Source organism: Hemicordylus capensis, chromosome 15 (assembly GCF_027244095.1).
Source record: "Hemicordylus capensis ecotype Gifberg chromosome 15, rHemCap1.1.pri, whole genome shotgun sequence".
Classification (NCBI taxonomy): domain Eukaryota; kingdom Metazoa; phylum Chordata; class Lepidosauria; order Squamata; family Cordylidae; genus Hemicordylus; species Hemicordylus capensis.
In genome coordinates this window covers 18445565-18465498 of record NC_069671.1, presented here as the reverse complement: position 1 = coordinate 18465498, position 19934 = coordinate 18445565, and the positions used below count along the sequence as shown (strand labels likewise).

Below are 19934 nucleotides of genomic sequence, written 5' to 3'. Positions count from 1 at the left end.
CACATCTGCCCAGCAAATCCCACGGCTGAGGGGGAAACCAAGTTAAGTCCCCCATGTCCAGATTCATCCCCATCCCAGCCTTCAGGAAGAAACCATTCAAAAAGTGAAGAAGGGCATTTTATTTTCAAGCCAACGGCGAACAAACTGTGACTTGACTGGCTCCCGTGTGAACATAGGTGACAACAGAGAAATGCCAGCCTGACACAAACCAAGGGCCTCAAGCAAAACACGGACAGCGCAAGGTGTAGCACAGGACACACGCAGGCGCACCAGCCTCCAAGGGGGAAATTCTGTGCATGTGGATGCTCCCGCTTTGGGAGCTGGGTTGCCTAGTTGGAAAAGGGCTGTGCCAGAGAAGGCCCTGTGCTTCACAGCAAGACGGCGCTCGCAGCCTCTCAGCCTGGTCCCTGGAGGAGCTGCTTTGGCAGCCTCCTTACAAAAAGGTCATGACGGTCCCGTTCTTGCCAATCTGCCAGGGCTCCAGTGGATAAAACCGAATGAGGATCCTAGGGGAGAGGAAAAAGGAAGAGGGGGGATGAGCTGAGCTCTCCAGAGCCGCCTTTTCGTCCCTTTTGCTGGACTCTGTGGGTTGCTCGCTGGGGTTTGCCTCCTGGAGGACCCCAGCAGAGCTTTGGAGCCTTGGAGCCGTTTCAGAATGCTAGAGGTGCAGAAGAGGGCCAAGCTGCTCCCCTTTCCTGCAGTCTCAGCTTCTTGCCCAGTAGGTGGGCAGGCATCAGTTAGCTATGGGCTGGGGGGGGGGGTCTGTCTGTCAGCAAAGTCCGGATGACAAGCAATGCTGTCCTCTTTCTTTGCATTCCAGACTCCTAGCAGCGTGGCAACATCTCCAATTCCCACAACAGCCCTGGAAGATGCCACCTTTACTCTCATGCAGCTCTGGCTGGATTTAAACCTACTCCTGGGCACCCAATCTTTGCCTGAGCTGGCATCTCTGTTGAAAGGGGGTCCCTGGAACCTTGCATGCTCCATTCATCCAGGCTCGGTTCGCTCTGTGGTATCGTTCCTGGATGACACACACAGGGCTGCCGCCCAGCGGAAACAAGATCCTTGGTGGCGGCAGCAGCAGCAGAGAGGGTGGCCAGCATCCCATTTAAAGTGGGCTGCCCTCAAGGCCCGTCAGCAGGGGCACAACTCCAAAGAGCTGCACTTTACCTCAGCCTGCAATTCAGGCTCCAAGGGCCACCCCTAGGAGAAGCAACTTTCGAAACACTTGTCTGGGGGAACAAAGGGACAACCAAGACTGTTATTAGGAGAGCAAAGATTTTGCTATGCTATATAATTCAGGACCTATAGAGGTAAGGTAATTAATGGGTCTCCTACCTACCTTGCTGCCCTGACTTCTGCAGCTTGTTCTGAGGTAGAGGAGAATGCAAATGAAACTTCTTCAGACAACAGAAGCCTTTTCAAATAATCAGTTCAAGCTCTAAGATCCTAATATAAAGGTAAAGTGTGCCGTCGAGTCGATTTTGACTCCTGGCGCCCACAGAGCCCTGTGGTTTTCTTTTGGTAGAATACAGGAGGGGTTGACCATTGCCTCCGCCCACGCAGTGTGAGATGAGGCCTTTCAGCATCTTCCTATATTGCTGCTGCCCGATATAGTGCCAGCAGGGATTTGAACCAGCAACCTTCTGCTTGTTAGTCAAGCATTCCCCTGCTGCACCATTAGGTGAGCCAGAAGATCCTAATATGCTACGACTGTATTGTCGAAGAGTTTGCTGGCAAATTCTGGCCGGGTGGATGGCAGAAGAGGAAATATTTTCGGAGGAGCGTCTGCTACCCCTTGCAGTCATCCCTGGCCCTAGTAGCTCACCTGTCCGGACTCAGCGCTAGCTGGCGTGTCAGGAAGTCGAAGAAGCGGCTACTGTGGCCTTTGTTCTGCTCGGCCGAGCCCACCACGCCAATGGAGGCCACATTCAGCTGGGCGCAGGGTGCCGCTGAGCCCCCCACCACCATCTGCAGCCCGCTCCGCACCGTCACGTTCACCCTCTGCGGCGGGGCAGGGTAGGGAGAGAAAGGGATGGAGACCAATATTCTTGGCTCTGCAGCGGCTGTTGAACGACAACTCCCACCATCCCCAGCCACAATAAAGCTACCCCTGCTGTAACAGAATGCACGAACAGCCCCGCTGGAGCAGACCCAAGGCCTATCTAGTCCAGCTCCACCCCCCTGTGCTCGCAGGGCAAGTCTCCCCTCCAAATGCAAGCCAGGGCAGACCCTGCTTAGCAAAGGGGACCAGCCATGCCTGGCGCTCCTACCTCCACAGGCTTGCCCAGGATGGTGGCGGCCTCCGAGCACAGCTTGGCCGGCAGGTCAGCGGGCAGCCGCTCGGCGGGCAGGCTCGTCTCCAGCTCGATGAAGGGCATCTTCCGCTGCTGCGGCCCGCGGGAAGGACAGAGAGCAGGGACCCGGGAGGAGGCAGAGCGGGCTGGCCGGCGGCTCCGGCCCCGCCTCTCTCTCCGCCTCCAAGCTGGCCATTGGCTGGGCCGGGAGACGCCCCCTCGGAGGCGCCTCCCAGTCCGGCCTCCCCTTCCTCCTGGCCTCGCACCCTCCCTCCCTCCCTGCCCCCCGCCTCCCCCCTCCCCTCCCCTCCCCTCCCCGCCCGGAAGAGGACTTTCAACAGGTGCAGCTTCTCTCCACCCCCCATGACAAGCTGCATCCCCACTTTTTAGGGAAAAGTTGCCCTTCCTCCTCTTTCTGACGTCTGGGCTGCCTTGAACTTCAGACTTGCCCTGATTCTGTGCCCCTTGCCAGCCCAGTCCCTGCCAAAAGATCCCCAGAGAAGAAGGCAGTTGGAATACCAGTCGAGGGTTTGCAGCCTTGCATGATTTATTCTGAAATTTGCAGAATTTCGGATCTTGTGTAGAAGCTAGATGTATTTCATTTGCAAGGCATCCCGGCCCCACCCACCCACCCACCCCACTCCGCTCCAGAATGTGGGTGGACTCCGGGACAAAGATTCCCAGATCTTGTTGACTACAACTCCCATAATCCCCATCTTTGCAGCGGGGGATTATGGGAGTTGTAGTCAACTACATCTGGGAATCCCTGTTACAGAGAACACTGGCAGGAGGGGGGGGGGGCAGAAGGCTTGGCCGTATGAGAGAAAGAGGCAGAGAAGAGTCCAGAAGGGCGTTGTTTTATTTCAGCATCTTCAGCAGCATGGGCTTCATCTGTACCTTCAGGGCAGGGTCAATGCTGATGTTGCGCAGCTCCTGGGGATTCAGGATCCGTGCGTGGGCATCCTGGAAGAGCTCCTTCCCCACGGCGACCTCGATCCTCCTGCGCCACTCCTGCAGCTTAGGCCACTCCTCAAAGATGTCCCAGCCAGCTCCCACCACCTAAAGAGAGAGGGGGGCTCGTCAGGCCTCCACCGGTGAGGATGGGGGGCGGCGGCCACAGCTCAGTGGAAGAGCTCCTGCTCTGCATCCGGAAGAAGGGCCCAGATTCCACCCCCGGCAGCACCTCCAGAGTCCAGGGTGCTTTCCAGACTGCCTGGGAGGAAGTGGGGTGGAATCCGACAGCTAGCCCTCATGTTCTGAAGCCAGTTAGGGCAGGGTTTCTTCACCTTGGGCCCCCAGATGTTATTGGACTACAACTCCCTTACCTGCATGAGCTCAACCACGGCCACCAAGTCGGCCAGGGAGACCTCTGTGCCAAGAATAAACGGCTTGTCTTGCAGGAACTTTTCATTCAGCTTCCGGATGGAGGTGTTCAGGTCCTCCACTGCGTCTTGCATCTTCTCGGGGGGCACTGAATGACCTAAGAAGAGGGGGATCACCACCTGCCCCACACCACAGGTGGTGGCCATGCTGAGAACACACACCTGTGGTCTTCACTCTTCTTCCAGTGGGGGCAACCATCGCCTCTCCCCACTGCACTGACCTCTCCTCCGTGCTGTGCTTTCCCCACAGCTGAGCAAGCCCTTTACAAGCAAGGGAGTCCAGTTGAGCCTCCGCAGCAGCTTGGAGGACTGGGAAGGCCAGTGGGGCCCTACGAGGAGAGAGCTGGCAGGGACGGCACTTCCCAGAGCGCCATGTACACCTTCCAAGAGGGTGCTGGGGCCTGAGAAGGCTCCGTTTCCCTTGAACCAGCACTGGGCAAAACTCTGAGAACGGCCACCTCTCCATGCCGCCAGGGGGCTGCGTGGAGTATCCAGCTTTGGCCAAATCTTCAGAGAGGCCTAATAGACAATTAATCAGGGAGCTACATTTAGCCTCAACAGGATCTGCCACTGTCTCCTGGGCCTTGCAGTGCCGAATACTGACAGCAGAAAAGCCAGGCAGGCCAGCAAGGGCTTTTCAGAGGGGCCGGAGATCTCCTCCCCGCAAAGGGGTACATTTGTTTGTTTGTTTGTTTTATTTAACATATTTTTATACCACCCAAAACTTACATCTCTGGGCGGTTTACAACAAAGTAAAAACAGAAAGTAAAACATTAGTTAAAACAAAAATGAAAAGTTTAAAACATTACAATTAAATTTAAATATATATATATATTTTAAAACAGCATGAAAACCATTAAAACAGTATTAACTAAGTGACCAGAAATGGCCAAACCGCATCAAAAATGATTCTAGCAAAGTTTGGATTGCTACATGATTTGCTCTTAGGGGTGGGTAGGTTGTTGGGTTGCCATGTCCCTCGGAATTTAGGGTAACCCCAGATTTTGGCTCCTCCACCCAGCTGCTAAACCCCACCCAGATTTACACAGATTTCAAATGCACTCCCCGGATTGCCCGGATTTTACTCTAGATCTGATCACATGGGAGGGCAGAGAAGGAGAGCAAAGTAGACAAATCTGTCAAATAAATACATAAGTAAATAAAATGCAAATTAGTTCCCCCCGCATAATTTGTATCATATGCAGATTAGGCCACCCGGATTTGAGAAGCTTGAACATGGCAACCCTACTAGGTTGCCAGGTTTCGGTTAGATTGGCTACGCGCTGAGTGAACTTCCTTTGGTCAGTCCTAAATTTCCAGGCCAGCAGTTAGACCCCTGGTTCTAGTGTTGGGAGAGAGGGGGAAACATTTCTCTCTGTCCACTCTCTCCACGCCATGCATAACCGTATAGACCAGGGTTTCTTAACCTTGGGCCCCCAGATGTTGTTGGACTACCACTCCCAGAATCCCCAGACATGGCCTTTGTGGCTGGGGATTCTGGGAGTTGTAGTCCAACAACATCTGGGGGTCCAAGGCTAGGTGGCCAGATTTGGCTTTAAAAAAGGCAAATTCTGGCTTACGGCCCATTTGACCCACGAGTATACCCCTTAGGTTCTGGCAACCCTGGGCAAGGTTAAGAAACCCTGGTATAGACCTCTGTCATGTTTCCCTTTTGTTGCCATCCGGTCGGGCTCAGGATGTTGATCCCTGTCCTTACCTTAAGCCATAAGATTTTGGAAGCGGAGGCCCGAATGGTGGTGTGTTGCCAGGCTAGGTACTCGTCCACACGGCCCCGTTGCTTCATGTCAGGGGGGTACCAGTGACTGGACGTGTTGTACTTCCGGGTCAGATATAGGAGGATGGCTATGCTGTCAGGCCAAAGAGGAGAGTCAGAGTGGCCAGGCAAGCTTCCTGACAACTTTTGGCTTTTCCCGAATGTTCTTCCATTGCAGTAGCCAGGCGGTGAGAATTGCCCCACAGTTTTTTAGCGGGGAGGATAGGGGCAGATTACACGAAAATTATCAGTCCTACAGCTGTGCTTGCTTGCAGCAGTGGGCAGGCAAAACCTCTCCCCACTAATGCCTGCAACGCACCAAGTTTACAATAGTCGGTTGAAAATCTGTCTGCCCTAGATTGCACTCCTCCGAACACCTTACCTGAAATACAGGTAGATCCAGCAGATTTGCAAAGTCCCACTCTGTTTCCCACTCTAACAGTGGGGAATTATTATTATTTTTTTGTTCTGGACATTTGTTAGACAGCTCAAAGTCACCGTTTTAATTGAGAAAAGACACTCAATGTTGATTTTTTAGTTCTCACTATATAAATGTCAGTATGTAAAAAGAGAAGTGGTTAGGCTTGTTTACTGCTGGGGCAGAACATTAGGACAAGACCACTTTGGGCATCAAATAGTTTCGATAAAGACATGTATCATAATAATGGGGCTGGGAAGGGGATGGGGTTGTCTTCTCCCTCTCTCCCGTACACACGCCCCTTGGGTTGGTCTTACCTCTCTTCTAGGATGAAGTCGCCATCTTTCAGAACTGGCACTTTTTTTAGGTAGTTCACTTTGTTAAACTCCTCGCTGAACAGTTGTCCTAAAGTTGATAAATCACGGCAGAAGACAGCAATGCAAATCAGAGGTGACCCAATCACATGCGAATCAGATATGACTCAACATAAATCTTCATGTGTCCCACCCTTCCTCTTTATGAATAACTGGGGCTGCCCCTGCCTTTCTTCTCAGATTGATGCCCCACTTTTCAGCCAACGGGGCTGAAGGGGATGCAGGTGGAAGAAGCTGCAGACCAACCCAAAAAGCAGAAGTCCCTCTCCCAAAGCACACCCCCACACCCCCACCGAGCACTGGGTTCCTATAAAGGGTCGTCACCCGGCCTTCTGATAATTCAGAATGTCTAAGGAACCAGTTTTTTAGCCAGGGCTGGAATTGACACTGGAATTGACACCGGACTTCCTTTGAGGCTTCAGACCCGGAAGAAGCTGGCCAACTGGCCCCATCGAACAAGGCTCTGGGCTCAAGAGGCGTATATGGAAGAGGAGGGGAAGAAGGTAGCTCTAAGAGCAGCCCTGGACCCGGTGGGTCAGAGTGAGAGGCTCAGCCAGACAGCCCTGGGGAAGCCAAGAAGCCAGGCAGGAGGGCAACTTCCCTCACATCTGATTTGTCTCCAGCCACTGGTATTCAGAGCTCGTCTGCCTCTAGGCACGGAGGCTCCATGGAAGAGGACATGGTTTGCCCTCCCACCAAAAAGGGGTGCAAGTTACAAATCCCTCAAATTACTTGTTGTGGGGGCAGGATGTGCCCAATCCTAGCTGCCCTCTAGTCCCCTTGAAACTCCCCATTGGGGAGTTATGGGGCTTCAAGATGACTTTTGGGGAGGGGCAGGGGCAGGCCGAACCCCATCCCCCCCACACACATCTAGGTTACCTTTCATCATCTCTATGTTCTTCATCATGAAAGGGATGTTGTTCTTCTTGGCAAAGATGTAGACGGCTCGGCAAGGCTCGGACAGCAAATCCAGGTAGAGTTCTAGCACCATGCTGGGCCCTGAGCAGGCTGGATGGAGGACCGGGCCCCTTGCAGGTGGGACCAACAGAAACACCTGCCCAAGCCTCTGATTGGCCCGCAGAGTCAACCGACTGCCCTGACGGAATCCAGCCGGCCAGTTAGGAGAGAGCCAGGCCAGGTAGCAAGTGACTAAAAGTTTCCCTAACCTTTGGCCCTCTGGGCAGGAGACAGAGGAGCCAACTTCTGCGGGGGGAGCCACGAAGACTAAGCAGATGCTGGGACTTGGATGGGAGCCCTTGCTCTGACCTTTCCAGTGTGTAAGATGGTTCACATTTACTGGGCGATGGGTGGGGGGCACCCAAGCAGAGGGAAGGTGCTCTGTCTCCGGTCATGAACCACCCTTTTCAGCAAGGGGAAAGGCCCTGCACCTGTGGGATGCACACAGACATGGCAAAGGTGCCGCAGCCCTCCCACGGTGTGCTATAGTGATGATAATCTCAGGGCCCCGTTTCTGCAGTGCAGAGTCTGGCTGGGTGCTACTACCTAGATCTCCTCTGGAGTGCAAATGTGTGTTTTGCCTGCAACATAGGAACATAGGCAGCTGCCATATACTGAGTCAGACCCTTGGTCTATCTAGCTCAGTATTGTCTTCACAGACTGGCAGTGGCTTCTCCAAGGTTGCAGGCAGGAGTCTCTCTCAGCCCTTTTTTTGAGATGCTGCCAGGGAGGGAACTTGGGACCTTCTGCTCTTCCCAGAGTGGCGGCTCCATCCCCTGAGGGGAATATCTTCCAGTGCTCACACTTCTAGTCTCCCATTCAAATGCAAACCAGGGCAGACCCTGCTTAGCTAAGGGGACAAGTCATGCTGGAGCAAGATCAGCTCCAGTTCCAACCAGCCTGACATGTCAATAAGCTGCTACCCCAGTTTGGGGTTTGGCCTCCCCCGCACACACATTTTGCCTGACAAAGGGCTCTGTGAAACTCAAAAGCTTGCACAGGGGTGTAGCCATGTCGGAATGGGTGTTGCTGGGACAGAAAGTAAAGATGGGCTCCTGACCCCCACCCACCCCTTCAGGGACCTAGGGACATTCTCCCCCTACCTGCTCCATACAATTGTTGCAGCACCCTTGCTTGCCCCATCTTTAGGCTCCTGGCTGCAGCAAGCAGCGTGATCCATCCGCCAGTTCTTTGTCTCTGGCGGACCAACATAGCTGCCAACCTGGACTCTGAGGCTAAAGGAAGCCGCCACGTTGTGAGGCAACAGTAAGTGCTGAACCATCTCCTCCTCCTGCCCCGGAATGACCAAGGAGAGCTGCCAGGCTGCCAGCGAGCTCTGTCTGCCCACACACAAGGCAGAGACGGGGTGGGGAAAGAGGTGGAGATTTTTAACAGGAAATATTTGTTTCCAAATGGGGCCAGCCAGTCCTCTGCACGGCACAGGCCCAGCGGTGTTGGTACCCCCGGAGCACTACCATTTGCACTTGTGACACCAGTGGCAGGGAGTAGGTCAGGCGTAGGTGCCCCCTTGAAAAGCAAATGGCTTCCCCTTCCTCCCTGCAGAGCGCTGTGGGGGCACACCATGGAAGAAGAAGAGGTGGCGACTGGTTTTTTAGGGTTCCTTCCTGAACAGTTCTGGGCATGCAAGATGGCATGGCAGAGGAGAAGTCCAAAATGTATGCCTCCAGAGTTTCAGGCAGGGATCTTTATAGGACCCTAGGAAGCTGCCATATACTGAGTCAGACCATTGGTCTATCAAGCTCAGAATGGTCTTCACAGACTGGCAGTGGCTTCTCCAAGGTTGCAGGCAGGAGTCTCTCTCAGCCCTGTCTTGGAGATGCCGCCAGGGAAGGAACTTGGAAGCTGGATGCTTTTCCCAGAGGGGGATAATATCTTGCAGTGCTCACACTTCTAGTCTCCCCTTCATATGCAACCAGGGCAGACCCTGCTTAGCTAAGGGGACAAGTCATGCTTGCTGCCACCAGACCAGCTCTCCTTTCCCAGCCCTACCTGGAAATGTTGGGAACGGAACCTGGGAGGGGACCTCCTCCTACATGCAATAGGGAGAGGCTGGGGGAAGCTACCTTAGGATCCATCCGGGTCTGGATGAGCAGCAACCCTAGTTCCAGAAAGGAGAAGCAGGCAGCGGAGGCTCTTCCTCGAAAACCCTTTTATTACTGATTCACTTCATCATCTTCAGCAGCACAGGGGCCAGCTGCTCCTTCAGCTGCGGGCTAATCTGGATGGTGCTCAGCTCTTTGATGTTCAGGATCATCCCATGCGCCTGCATGAACAGCTCCTTCCCGATGGCTTCCTCCACTCGGTCGCGCCACGCCACCAGCTTGGGCCTGTCCTCAAAGATGTCGCATCCAACACCCACCGGCTGCAGAACAGGGTGGGAGTGGGGGGGGGGAGAGCGGCATGCGGCCACACTGACGTTCACCAGGAGAAGAGCACCCATGAGGTTCTTACACTGATGGAGGCAGACCCCTTTGCCACCACCACCCTGGCCACTGTAACTCTGCCACTGATGCTCCATGCCATGTGGTTTGGGCTGCAGTTAGCTTTCCTGCGTAGCCTGCAGCTTGGCTCGCCCACTCGAGTCGCCTAATTCCCTTCGCCATTCTGTACAAGTGGTGGCTCATCATTGTCGCCTGGTTTTGTAGTGTGAGCTTTCCCCTCTCCCACTTGAGAGGCCTCTGGCTAGTGCTCAGACTCAGGCCTCAGCCTGGAGCTTGCTTGCCCTCAGCTGGGAGGACCGGAGGCAAGCCAGCCTACTCCCTGTGGCCAACCGGCCGCCGAGCAAGAAGGCTCGGAGTCGGACCTTGCCAAAGCCAGAGCCGCCAGTCAGGCCTCACCTGCATCAGCTCCACCAGGGCCAGCAGGTCTGCGAGGGAGATCTCGTTGCCCACCAGGAAGGGCTTGTCCTGCAGGAAGCGCTCCTCCAGCTGCTTCAAGGATGCTGCCAGCCCCTCCATGACCTCCTGCAGCTTCTCGGAGGCAAGCGGTTGGCCCGTGAAGAGAGGGATCAGCACCTGCGGCAGACGGGATGTGGACCTTGACTGACTGGGCCCTGGACGCCGCGTTGGGGTCTCCCGGTAAGGCAGGGAAGGGCCCAATCCCAGAAAGCAGAGCCCTCGGGGAGAGGCCAGAGGCATTCTGGGCCCGTCTGTCTTCCAGGGAGAGGGGGAGAAATGGGGCCACTGCTGGAGTGGGGCGCAGGGATTTGCCTGCCCTGCTCAAGGGCCCACCCCCTCTTCAAGGCACAGCTGGGAGGAGAGGTCAGCTGCGGAGCTCAGGCAGGCCAGGTTGGCGATATGGGGGTAACACCGGCCCTGCGAGGTAGTATCCCGAGGAGGGGGGAAAGCAGTTGTGACTCTGAGGGCAGGGGACGGAGAGGACAACTGGCACACCTGCCCCCCGCAAGAGTACCAAGGTCCCCAAACAGAGCGGAGGGCTTGGGCCGGGGTGGGGGGCAGAAAGAGGTACCTGGAGCTCAGCCCTTCCAGATTTGCAGCTCAAGTGCGACTCCGGCTCAATCCAAAGCCCCCATCCATGTTTAGTGGACCAGCATCAAGCGAGCGACCCCCCCCACACACACACACTTCCTCACCTTGATCCACATGGTCTTGGGGGCGTTGGCCCGGATGTTGGCCTGGTGCCAGGAGAGGTACTCGTCCACCTTGGCCCGCTTCTGAATGTCGGACGGGTACCAGTGGTCGGGAGTCTTGTACTTGCGGCTCAGGTACAGGAGGATGGCGGTGCTGCACAGACGTAGGGAGGAGAGCTGGACTTGCAGTAGCGAGCGTGAACGGCCCCCTCTTTGCTAAGCAGAGCCCTCCCTGATCGGCATTTGGATGGGTGACCATAGGTGAGTGCTGTCTGCTGCCGTAAGATATTCCCTTTGGGGGTGAGGCCATCGCTCAGTAGCAGGGCATCTGCTTGCATGCAGAAGGTCCCAGGTTCAACTCCCCATAACTCCCAATATAACTCCCCATAACTCCCTGGCAGCATCTCCCAGAGCGAGACGCCTGCCCGGAACTATGGAGAACCGCTGCCAGTCAGTGTAGGCCATACTGAGCTAGGTGGACAAAGGTCTGACTCAGTATGGGACAGCTTCCTATGTTCCCTTTCATGGAGAGGGGAGAAGAGGTCAGGAATTGCTCTCTGGGCCACAGGAGAACTTAGACAGCCAGCTCCGGCTCACTCCCCCGGGTTGAAGAACCCCAAGAGCTGTTGACTAGCGTGGGAGGGAGACCAAAGCTATCCCAGGGTCTGCTACCTCCCCAGCCCAAGGTGCAAAGGTCCAAGCATCCCACCTCCTCAGCCCCAAGAGCCAGGGCACTGCCCTCTTGATTCATGTACTAGGGAAGTGCAGAGAGGCCTTCCTAGGAGCTGAACCCTCCCTTGCCCCCCCAGATCATCTCCCAAATCTCAAGGCTGACAAGGCTTTCATTTGGTGGCATCTGGCACTGAGCCAGAAGGCAAGTCCTACCCCGGTCACCTGGTGTGGGACGTCCCCCGGCCCCCTTGAATTGGGAACTTGGCTCAGCTTGGCTTCTGCCCTCATGACTAACAGCGGATCTGGCACTGGGAGAAGTCATTCCTGCACGGATGGAGGCCTGCTTACCCTTCGGCCAAGAGGAATGTCTCATCCTTCAGGACAGGGACCTTCTTGACTGCGATGACCTTGGGCAACGACCCTAAAACCAGGGGAGGAAGCGGTAATGCAGGCCACAGTTACACTTGATGAGAAGGCTAGAAGGAGAGACAGAAGAGTTCTCCCTCCTCCCTGGTTCTGAAAATGGATGGGAGACCCCCTTAGGAGCCCCACCTACGCCACCTTGAGCTCCAACATGGAAGAAAACAGGATTTCAATGACACAAATACATAAGTCTTTCAGGACAATGGTCCAGAAGTGTTTTGCAAATGGAGTGCATTGCTACATGTCAGACTAAGCTGGGGGCATAAGGCAACCGTGGGAATGAACTCTACTCTAACAGCGGGACCTACGAGAACCCTGGATTCTGCAACTGAAACATGCTGATCAAATAAGGGTTGAGTTCACACAATCACAAGGATCCTGGTGAAAAAGTTCATCAGAAATAGTGGACCCAAAAGAGCCAATTGTGTGAACGCAGAATTTCAGGACAATCCGGGGTGCTTTCCAGATGGCACAGTCACAACGTATCCCTTAAGTGTCCTTCCGTACTGCCTGTGTTGTGACACTGCAGGCCCTGCGCTGTAAGCAAGGAGCCATTCACATTTCTGATGCCTTCTTCCGGATTTTATTGCTGCATTACAGCTCTATAACTCTGCATCTGTGTTGCAAAAAATAGGCGTATTTGCCTGTTGTAGGAAGCAATGGACTTCAACTGCGGTTTTAAAGCGGCACCACAAAACCTTCTAGTTTACACCACTTTTTGTGGTGTAAAGCTCGCTGTCTGGAAACCACCCTGGTCAAACAACCTGCTCCACTATCCTATCTGTCCTGATTAAACTTGTCTGGTGGCTACGCAGAGAAGGGCCACCTCTGTTGCTGCCCCGAGACTCTGGAATGTGCTGCCAGCTGAAATAAGAGCCTCCCCATCTCGGGCAGTTTTTAAAGTCTCCAAAGACTTATTTTTTCACCTGGGCTTTTTAACTGGACTGTGGTTTTAAATTGTTGTAAGGTTTTTATTTTTAATCTGTTTTATGTTGTTGTAAGCCGCCCAGAGATGGAAGCTTGGGATGGTACAGTATACAAATTTAAAAAGTGAAGGAAGTAAGGAAGGAAGGAAGGAAGGAAGGAAGGAAGGAAGGAAGGAAGGAAGGAAGGAAGGGAGATAGATAGATGCTGGTTATCCTGTGTGGTTTTACCGGGATTGCCCTGAAATTCTGCATTCACAAAATTAGCTCTGCTGAGTTCACTAAATCCTGGTCAACTTTTTCCTTGTGATTGTGTGAAAGCAGCATAGGTTTCCATAATGGAGGATAACCTAGGAAAGAAGAGTTGCCATGTTGAGTCAGAGGGGAGCTGCATGCTGATCTGGGGCAACTTTCTTTCTTTTAACCTACATGGGGTGTCTGGATGGAGACTGTAGGAATAGTCCAGTTTATACTGTGGAGCCCTCAATATCTGGTAACTGGAGGTGCCACTGGGGCTGTCTGCTTTGTGGCCTGATAGATGTGGGGATGCTCCACGTATCAGCTAATTGCGGGGGGTGTGTGTCCTCAACCTTGCCTACCCAGATGTAGGTGGACTAGAACTTGCATAATTTTGCTGGTCGAACGACCGTAACAATAAAGATGATGAGAACTTGCATAATCTCCAGCTTCTCCTAGCTGGTGTCCTCAATCCTGTAGTCCACCAACATCTGGACACCCAATTCTCGTCACCACCAGCCACAATGGCGAACACCTATGGACAAGGTTGAGTGCCCTAATCCTTTCAGAAAGAAAGAATCCTATCTGGCCTAAAAGATGAGTGAGGGCGGGAAAGAAATATAGCTCTTAAGTGAGAGTTTCTCTCAAGAGTGCCTCAAACGGCCATCCATGTAGATTACATTGTGCTCTGCAAGACGCTTGGAAACTTTGGAAAGGGAAGTGGCCCCCAAGACAAAGTGCTGGGATGACACATCCTCTCTCTCATCTTGCATGTTAGGCAGTCAGGTCTTGGGCGCTTTCCAGATTACACCCTACAACGGTGTCAAGATGTGTCCGTTGAGTGTGCTTCTGTACTGCCTGTGTTTCGATATTGCCGTCCCCGCGCTGTCAGCAAGGTGCCGTTCACATTTCTGATGCCTTCTTTCGAGTTTTATCTCTGCGTTATGGTACTACAACGTAAAAAATAGCTGTATTTTCCCCTTGTAGGAGGTTCGCGCAAGCTAGAAAAGACTGCTCCCCCTGCTGGTGGCTTTGCGCAACACTCTTTATTTACGGTTTCAAGACGATCCTGCCAACCCGAATACCGCTGAACAGCAGGTAATCTGGAAAGTGCTCTGGGGCGGGGGAAAGGGGAAATTGCTCCAGTCCCCACTCATGGAGGCGACCGTATCCAAAGTACAGTTCAGTATCTGAAGTGATCAGATTGCTCAGGCAGTAAAACAAATCAGTTAAAATATAACCCCAGGTTCAAGAGTGATTTCGGTGTTTGGGGTTAGGTCGTTGGCACAGGAGGCAGCTGCTGGCATACTGTGCAAGGTCACACACACAGGGGGCTGCGACATTTGCGCAGTTGCGGATGCACAAACATTGCGCAAGCGGAATTATGTGACAGTGCAGTCATTGTATACAATGGCTGTACTGTGACGTAACTCCGTTCATACAAAAGTGTTCTTGCACAACTGCACAAACATCACATTCCACGGCATGCATTCTGTTGCACAGAAAAGCACAGAGTCTTAAGAAGGCCCTGGGGGCAATGGATGGAGCAAGAGAGCCCCTGCTTTGAATGCAGAAGGTCCCAGGGGCCACCCCGGCAGCATCTCCAGGCAGGGGTGGGAAAGACCCCAGAGAACTGCTGCCAGCCAGAGCAGGCAATCCTGAACTAGATGGACGAAGGGTCTGGCTCAGGACGAGGCAGCTTAACATGTGCAATATACATCCACTTGTTCTGCAAGTTTGGCTTGTGGGGCAAGGGAGCCCCCTCCGAGTGCAGGAACACTTTGCTGCTGCCTGAGCTTGTTTGGAAGAGGTCACTGTCTGTGTGCTCAGGCCTGGCCCGAGCACTGATTCCCCGCAGCGCCACTTGCCCTTTGGATTTGCTCAGACTCTGTTTGCACTGCCAACGGGAAGTTCCGTACCCAGGTTGGGAGCCGGTTCTCCAGAAAGCAGCAAGACTTCAAACCGTCACGATCTCAGTGGAGTGGATCTGCTGGCACAAGCCGCCATGCGCCATCACCACCTGTGCGGAGGAGGGTGCACACCTGGGCCCCAAAGGGGTAACAGACTCACCCTGGGAGGGCACTATGTGGGGAAAGGGGCTGCATAGCTCCTTGCGGTGCTCAGGCAGCCAACATGCCCTGCTGTGTGTGCAAGCACAGATCTGCCCAAACCTCCGGAGTCTGCAGCCAACGTTTTGTTTACCAGCCAGGCGTTCAACTGACATCCCAGCACTGGAACCGTCACGGTGGGTGCTTCCCGAGGAAGGCAGGGAACAGGGCTCGGCAGTCTCTCCCAGCGGGGAAGAGCTGCTTTTGAAGTGACAAGCAGGAATGGTTCCTTTTGTTGCTATGAACAGTTTGCCTTGGGTTGCATTGGGATGGGTGACTATGACATGTGAGTGCTGCCTGCTGTTTAATGAGAGAGGAGGGAAAGCCCTCCTACTCAGCACGAGGCTCCCACATCATCACTTCCCACCCCTGCCCCGCCAGGCAGGCTTTTACTCACACATGATCAAAAATCCAGAGCGCGCACAGCTCAGATGCTTGTGCAGCCCAGTTTACGGTCGTAAGAACCAGGCTACTGACGGGCAGCAGTTCTCCAAGGTGCCAAGCAGGAGTCTTTCCCAGCCCTATTTATTTTATTTTATTTTATTTATTCGATTTCTATACCGCCGTTCCAAAAATGGCTCAGACCGGTTTACACAGAGAAAGAACAAATAAATGAGATGGATGGATTTGGAGATGCTTTGGATATTTGGAGATGCTCTGCAGGGTTGCCAACTGTCCCTCATTACACAAGATGTCCCTCATCTCAGGGATGAAACATTGGTCCCTAGAGGGACAGCATTTGTCCCTCATTTATTCAATAGCATATAATTCAATTGCATATACGTCAATGATACTCAGGCTCTTGATTACCACTGCATACACCTCCCAACCCCCACACCAGCCAGCCTCCACAAACTTGTGTCCCTCATGCTGGCAATGAAATGTTGGGAACCCTATCTGCCAAGGACTTGCAAAGCAGATGCTCTGCCATTGAGCTGAGGTCCCAGCCCAGCTTGGAGCTGGGCAGCCCCCACACCAGCGCAGCATTTGACCCATTCGAGTGGTTTTCAAATGAATGCTCTGTGGCTTTAATCTCCTCATTGTGACTCCCTACAAGACAATGGCAACCTCAACCAGCTGGATAAATGGATAGGAACCCCTTTGGAAGCTAAATGGGAGAAGGCAACCAGAAAGGCATTTCATGTGAGAATCTATTTATACCCTGAGCAAGCACCCAAACAAACAGCAAGATCAAGCCTGTGTCACTGAGCATTAAGGTCTGGAAGTGAACACAACAAGGCGAGAATGTGTAGCCCGATCTGCACCTAGAACACAAGTACAAGATTGCATAATGCCTGTGTCTCACAACCCCCTTGTGAGGTAGGCTGCTAGAATTGCCCACAAATACCCAGGCAAAGCATTGCTGTATGGGATGCTTCACCCACCGGCCTACTTGGGATGGCTCATGCTGTTAGCACCCTCTGTGCTGCACCCCAGAACCTCTTGTAATGTTGTGGAGGGTGCCAGGGTGGAAGCTGGGAGGCAGAAGAGACTCTGGTGGCATTGCTGCTGCTGCTTCAACCTCTTTGGCTTGTGCCACTCTAGGCAGCTGCCTTGCCTGCCTCTATGGTTGGGCTGGCCTTGTAGACCATCCTGCACTCATGCACTGGGTCAAAGCGTCACTTAGAACTCAGACACTTACCTGCCTGGGCTGGACCTGGGCTGCTTGCTCCTGGCGCTTTGGTCCCCAGGATGGAATCTGCCAAAAGAGAGGCAACATTTGGGAGGGAGCTGGTTTTTATGGTCGCAAGCATGAGTTGTCATGAGAGAGCCAGCGTGGGGTAGTGGCTAGAGTGCTGGACTAGGACCAGGGAGACCCGAGTTCAAATCCCCATTCAGCCATGAGACTAGCTGGGGGACTCTGGGCCAGTCACTTCTCTCTCAGCCTAACCTACTTCACAGGGTTGTTGTGGGAAAGAAACCTAAGTATGTAGTACACCACTTTGGGCTCCAACCAGGGGTCATCCCATGAAACTGGTGGCCAGGAAATGTAGGACTGGCAAAAGGAAGCACTTTTTCATACAGGTCATTCATCTGTGGGGAGTTCTCTGCCATGGGATGTGGTGATGGCCAGCAGCTTGGATGCATTTGAAGGGGGCTTAAACAAATTCATGGAGGTCAGGCCTAAAAATGGCTCCAAGCCATTTCAGTAACCCGCCTTTCTTCGTGAATGTGCACGCTCCGGCGAGGAGCAGACCACTCCCAAGAAGAAAGGGAAACAGACACACCAGCCAGCTCCATGCAGCAGGATGTGGCTCAACACGACAGACTCCCAAGAAGAGCACCTGTCCAGGTGGCTCTGCTCACCAGACAGGGGAACATAGGCACATAGGAAGCTGCCATATACTGAGTCAGACCATTGGTCCATCTCGCTCAGTATTGTCTTCACAGACTGGCAGCAGCTTCTCCGAATCTCTCTCAGGCCTCTCTTGGAGATGCTGCCAGGGAGGGAACTGGGAACCTTCTGCTCTTCCCAGAGCGGCTTGATCCCCTGAGGGGAATATCTTGCAGTGCTCACACTTCTAGTCTCCCTTTCATATGCAACCAGGGTGGACCCTGCTTAGCTAAGGGGACAAGTCATGCTGGCTACCACCAGACCAGCTTTCCTCCAGGGGAAGGGGGGGGGGGCTTAATCCAACTTCAGTGTGAGGCCCCTGTGATTTTACTTTGGAACAGTTCATCTAGAAATGCCACTAACTGCTGCTTCTGATCTCAGGCTCACGAAGGCAGGATTCATGTGGCCGCTTTAAAGCCCTATTAATGGTTTTCAGATTGCACAGCAGCACCCTTGGAAGGGGAGGGAGTTTTTACCCCTCTATAGACAAGCTGATTGCAGGAAGCTGTGTATGTGTTTCCAGCTTCTGAGAGCAGACCTTGCCTTCTGGGTTACAGTCCTCTCCCCCGCCCACCACCATGCACTGAGCTGAGGGAAAGTGCCTCCCCTTTGACCCTCCTGACTAAAAGGTGTCAAGAGATACAGCGTCAAGTGTAAGGAGGTTTCACAGGCCTCTGATTTTCCAGAAGCGTCCGGCCCCTTCCCTCTCCTCCTCCCACCCACCCCCACCCCCAGACAAAGCAGGAGAGCTGTGCTTCCCCTTACCTTTGAACAGCTCCACATGTTTGAACTCAAAAGGAATATTGTTCTTCTTGGCAAAGAGGTAGACGGCCCGGGAAGGCTGGGAGAGCAGGTCCAGGTAGAGTTCCAGCCCCATGGTGCCAGCCGGGCAGGGGAAGCCGCGGAGCACAGATGTGGAACAGCTGCTACTGGGGACGGGCTCTGCCTGGGCAGGAGAGGAGCCCTTGTGGTGGTGCAGAGCGCTGCGGAACTGGGAGCCAGCCCTTCCAGTGGCAGACGTTCCCCTGGAGGCGGGGACGGGGGCAGGGACTCTGGCAGGCAGGGCACTTTTGCTTTCTTTCCCAGGAGCTTTCCCAGACTTGACTGCGAGTTCGGATACTCCAGCAGAGGGGCAGCTAGGTCATTTTGGAGCCTGGACCTAAGGCCTTTGGGGGGCGGGGCGGGGGGAACCCTCTGCTGCTGCAAGATAAGCATCACCCCCCTACTCTCTCTCTCTCTCGCACACACACACACATGCCGTGCCACACACAGTTCTTTTATACACCACAATATGCTCAAGGAGAGGCATATGCTCTGCAGATACTTCTGCAGGAAAGGCATATGCTCTGCACCGCCCTGCAGATACCTAGAGTTTTCATGCCCCCCCCCCCCACGTCCGGAATTCCGGGTCTCACCCGGATTTTAAGCATCTCACCCAGATGGCTTAGCCCACCCAGATTCGCCCAGATTCCAGCTTCCGTTTATAAGAAAAGAAACAGATTTACAAAGCTAAGCTCCAGCCCTCGTCGAAGCGGAGTGACGGGGAGCAAAACGTGCCGTCACTAATGGGGTTCAAGCCCGTTTGCATCATCTGCCCATTAGGCACCCGGGTTGGGAAGGCCAGGATATGGCCACCCTGCGAGGTACCAGCATTTTTGCACTGACAACCCTGGCAATCCCAGCCACGCACACGCCGTGGGAGGGAGGCTGAGCGGGCTGGAGGTGGCCGCAGCACTCGGATGGGATGCCGCCCTCACCACAGTCCCAGTGCGGGCTAGTGGTGTGGCACGACCACCAGCCCCACCCCACCCCGCCCCCCGGACAGACTAAAGAGGATTGGGGGTGTGGGGGCAAGAGAGTGTGGAGGCCCTGGACGTCCAGGGGGAAGCAGGCCTCCATACTCCAGAGGGCCACAAGCCAGGTTTCCCTGGCCCGGCCCTCACGATGGGGTCAGCTCCCGTCCCCACCGGGCTGCCCTCAACAATGCTGGGTCCAGGGCTCCAGGACCCGGCTGGCAGCTTGATAGGAGTGGACTCCTCAGGAGGAGGGAGAGAAGCCACTTATGAGGAGAAAGGAGCGCCCTCAGATGGGAGGGGAGAGGCCGGATGGCCGCAGGCCGAGGCCTCCATGGCACCTGTCTGTTGCTATGGCAACAGCCGGCCTGTGATGGGACTGACTGTGGTTCCTAAAGGCTCCCCGGCTGCTTTGCGATGTCGCAACATAGGAAGGTGCTGAAAGGCATCATCTCATACTGTGAGGGAGGAGGCCATGGCCAACCCCTCCTGTATTCTGCCAAAGACCACCACAGGGCCAGGAGTCGACACCGACTCGACGGCGCAACTTTACTTTACTTGATTGCCTTTCAACAAAAGCCCTGAACGGCTTAGGCCCGGGTTACCTGAGAGTAACCCGCCTTTCTCTGCA

General features: G+C 54.1%; 3 protein-coding genes across 5 annotated transcripts; all 3 read right to left on the bottom strand.

Moving 5' to 3' along the window:
• Positions 1-104: 104 nt before the first annotated feature.
• Positions 105-2565, bottom strand: LOC128337825 (D-dopachrome decarboxylase-like). Of its 3 annotated transcripts, XM_053279220.1 has the most exons (4): positions 2274-2565; positions 1829-2004; positions 1343-1370; positions 105-506 (listed from the first exon to the last, which is right to left on the bottom strand). In XM_053279220.1, exons 1-4 carry the CDS (start codon positions 2379-2381, stop codon positions 396-398), a joined length of 423 nt encoding a protein of 140 aa, XP_053135195.1. In that variant the 5' UTR covers positions 2382-2565; the 3' UTR covers positions 105-395. The 3 variants fall into 3 exon arrangements, with proteins under 3 accessions (XP_053135195.1, XP_053135196.1, XP_053135197.1); XM_053279221.1 differs by lacking the exon at positions 1343-1370 and having other exon boundaries at positions 2274-2560; XM_053279222.1 differs by lacking the exon at positions 105-506 and having other exon boundaries at positions 1343-1449.
• Positions 2566-2821: 256 nt separating this feature from the next.
• LOC128337823 (glutathione S-transferase theta-1-like) lies at positions 2822-7337 on the bottom strand. Its single transcript, XM_053279217.1, has 5 exons — positions 7125-7337; positions 6189-6276; positions 5397-5547; positions 3623-3799; positions 2822-3356 (listed from the first exon to the last, which is right to left on the bottom strand). The coding sequence occupies exons 1-5, from the start codon at positions 7234-7236 to the stop codon at positions 3156-3158; spliced, it is 729 nt and encodes a 242-aa protein (XP_053135192.1). The 5' UTR covers positions 7237-7337; the 3' UTR covers positions 2822-3155.
• A 2018-nt stretch (positions 7338-9355) lies between these two features.
• On the bottom strand, positions 9356-18674 carry LOC128337822 (glutathione S-transferase theta-1-like). The gene is made up of 6 exons (XM_053279216.1): positions 18276-18674; positions 16818-16874; positions 11833-11905; positions 10816-10966; positions 10061-10237; positions 9356-9585 (listed from the first exon to the last, which is right to left on the bottom strand). The coding sequence occupies exons 1-6, from the start codon at positions 18385-18387 to the stop codon at positions 9385-9387; spliced, it is 771 nt and encodes a 256-aa protein (XP_053135191.1). The 5' UTR covers positions 18388-18674; the 3' UTR covers positions 9356-9384.
• Positions 18675-19934: the final 1260 nt, after the last annotated feature.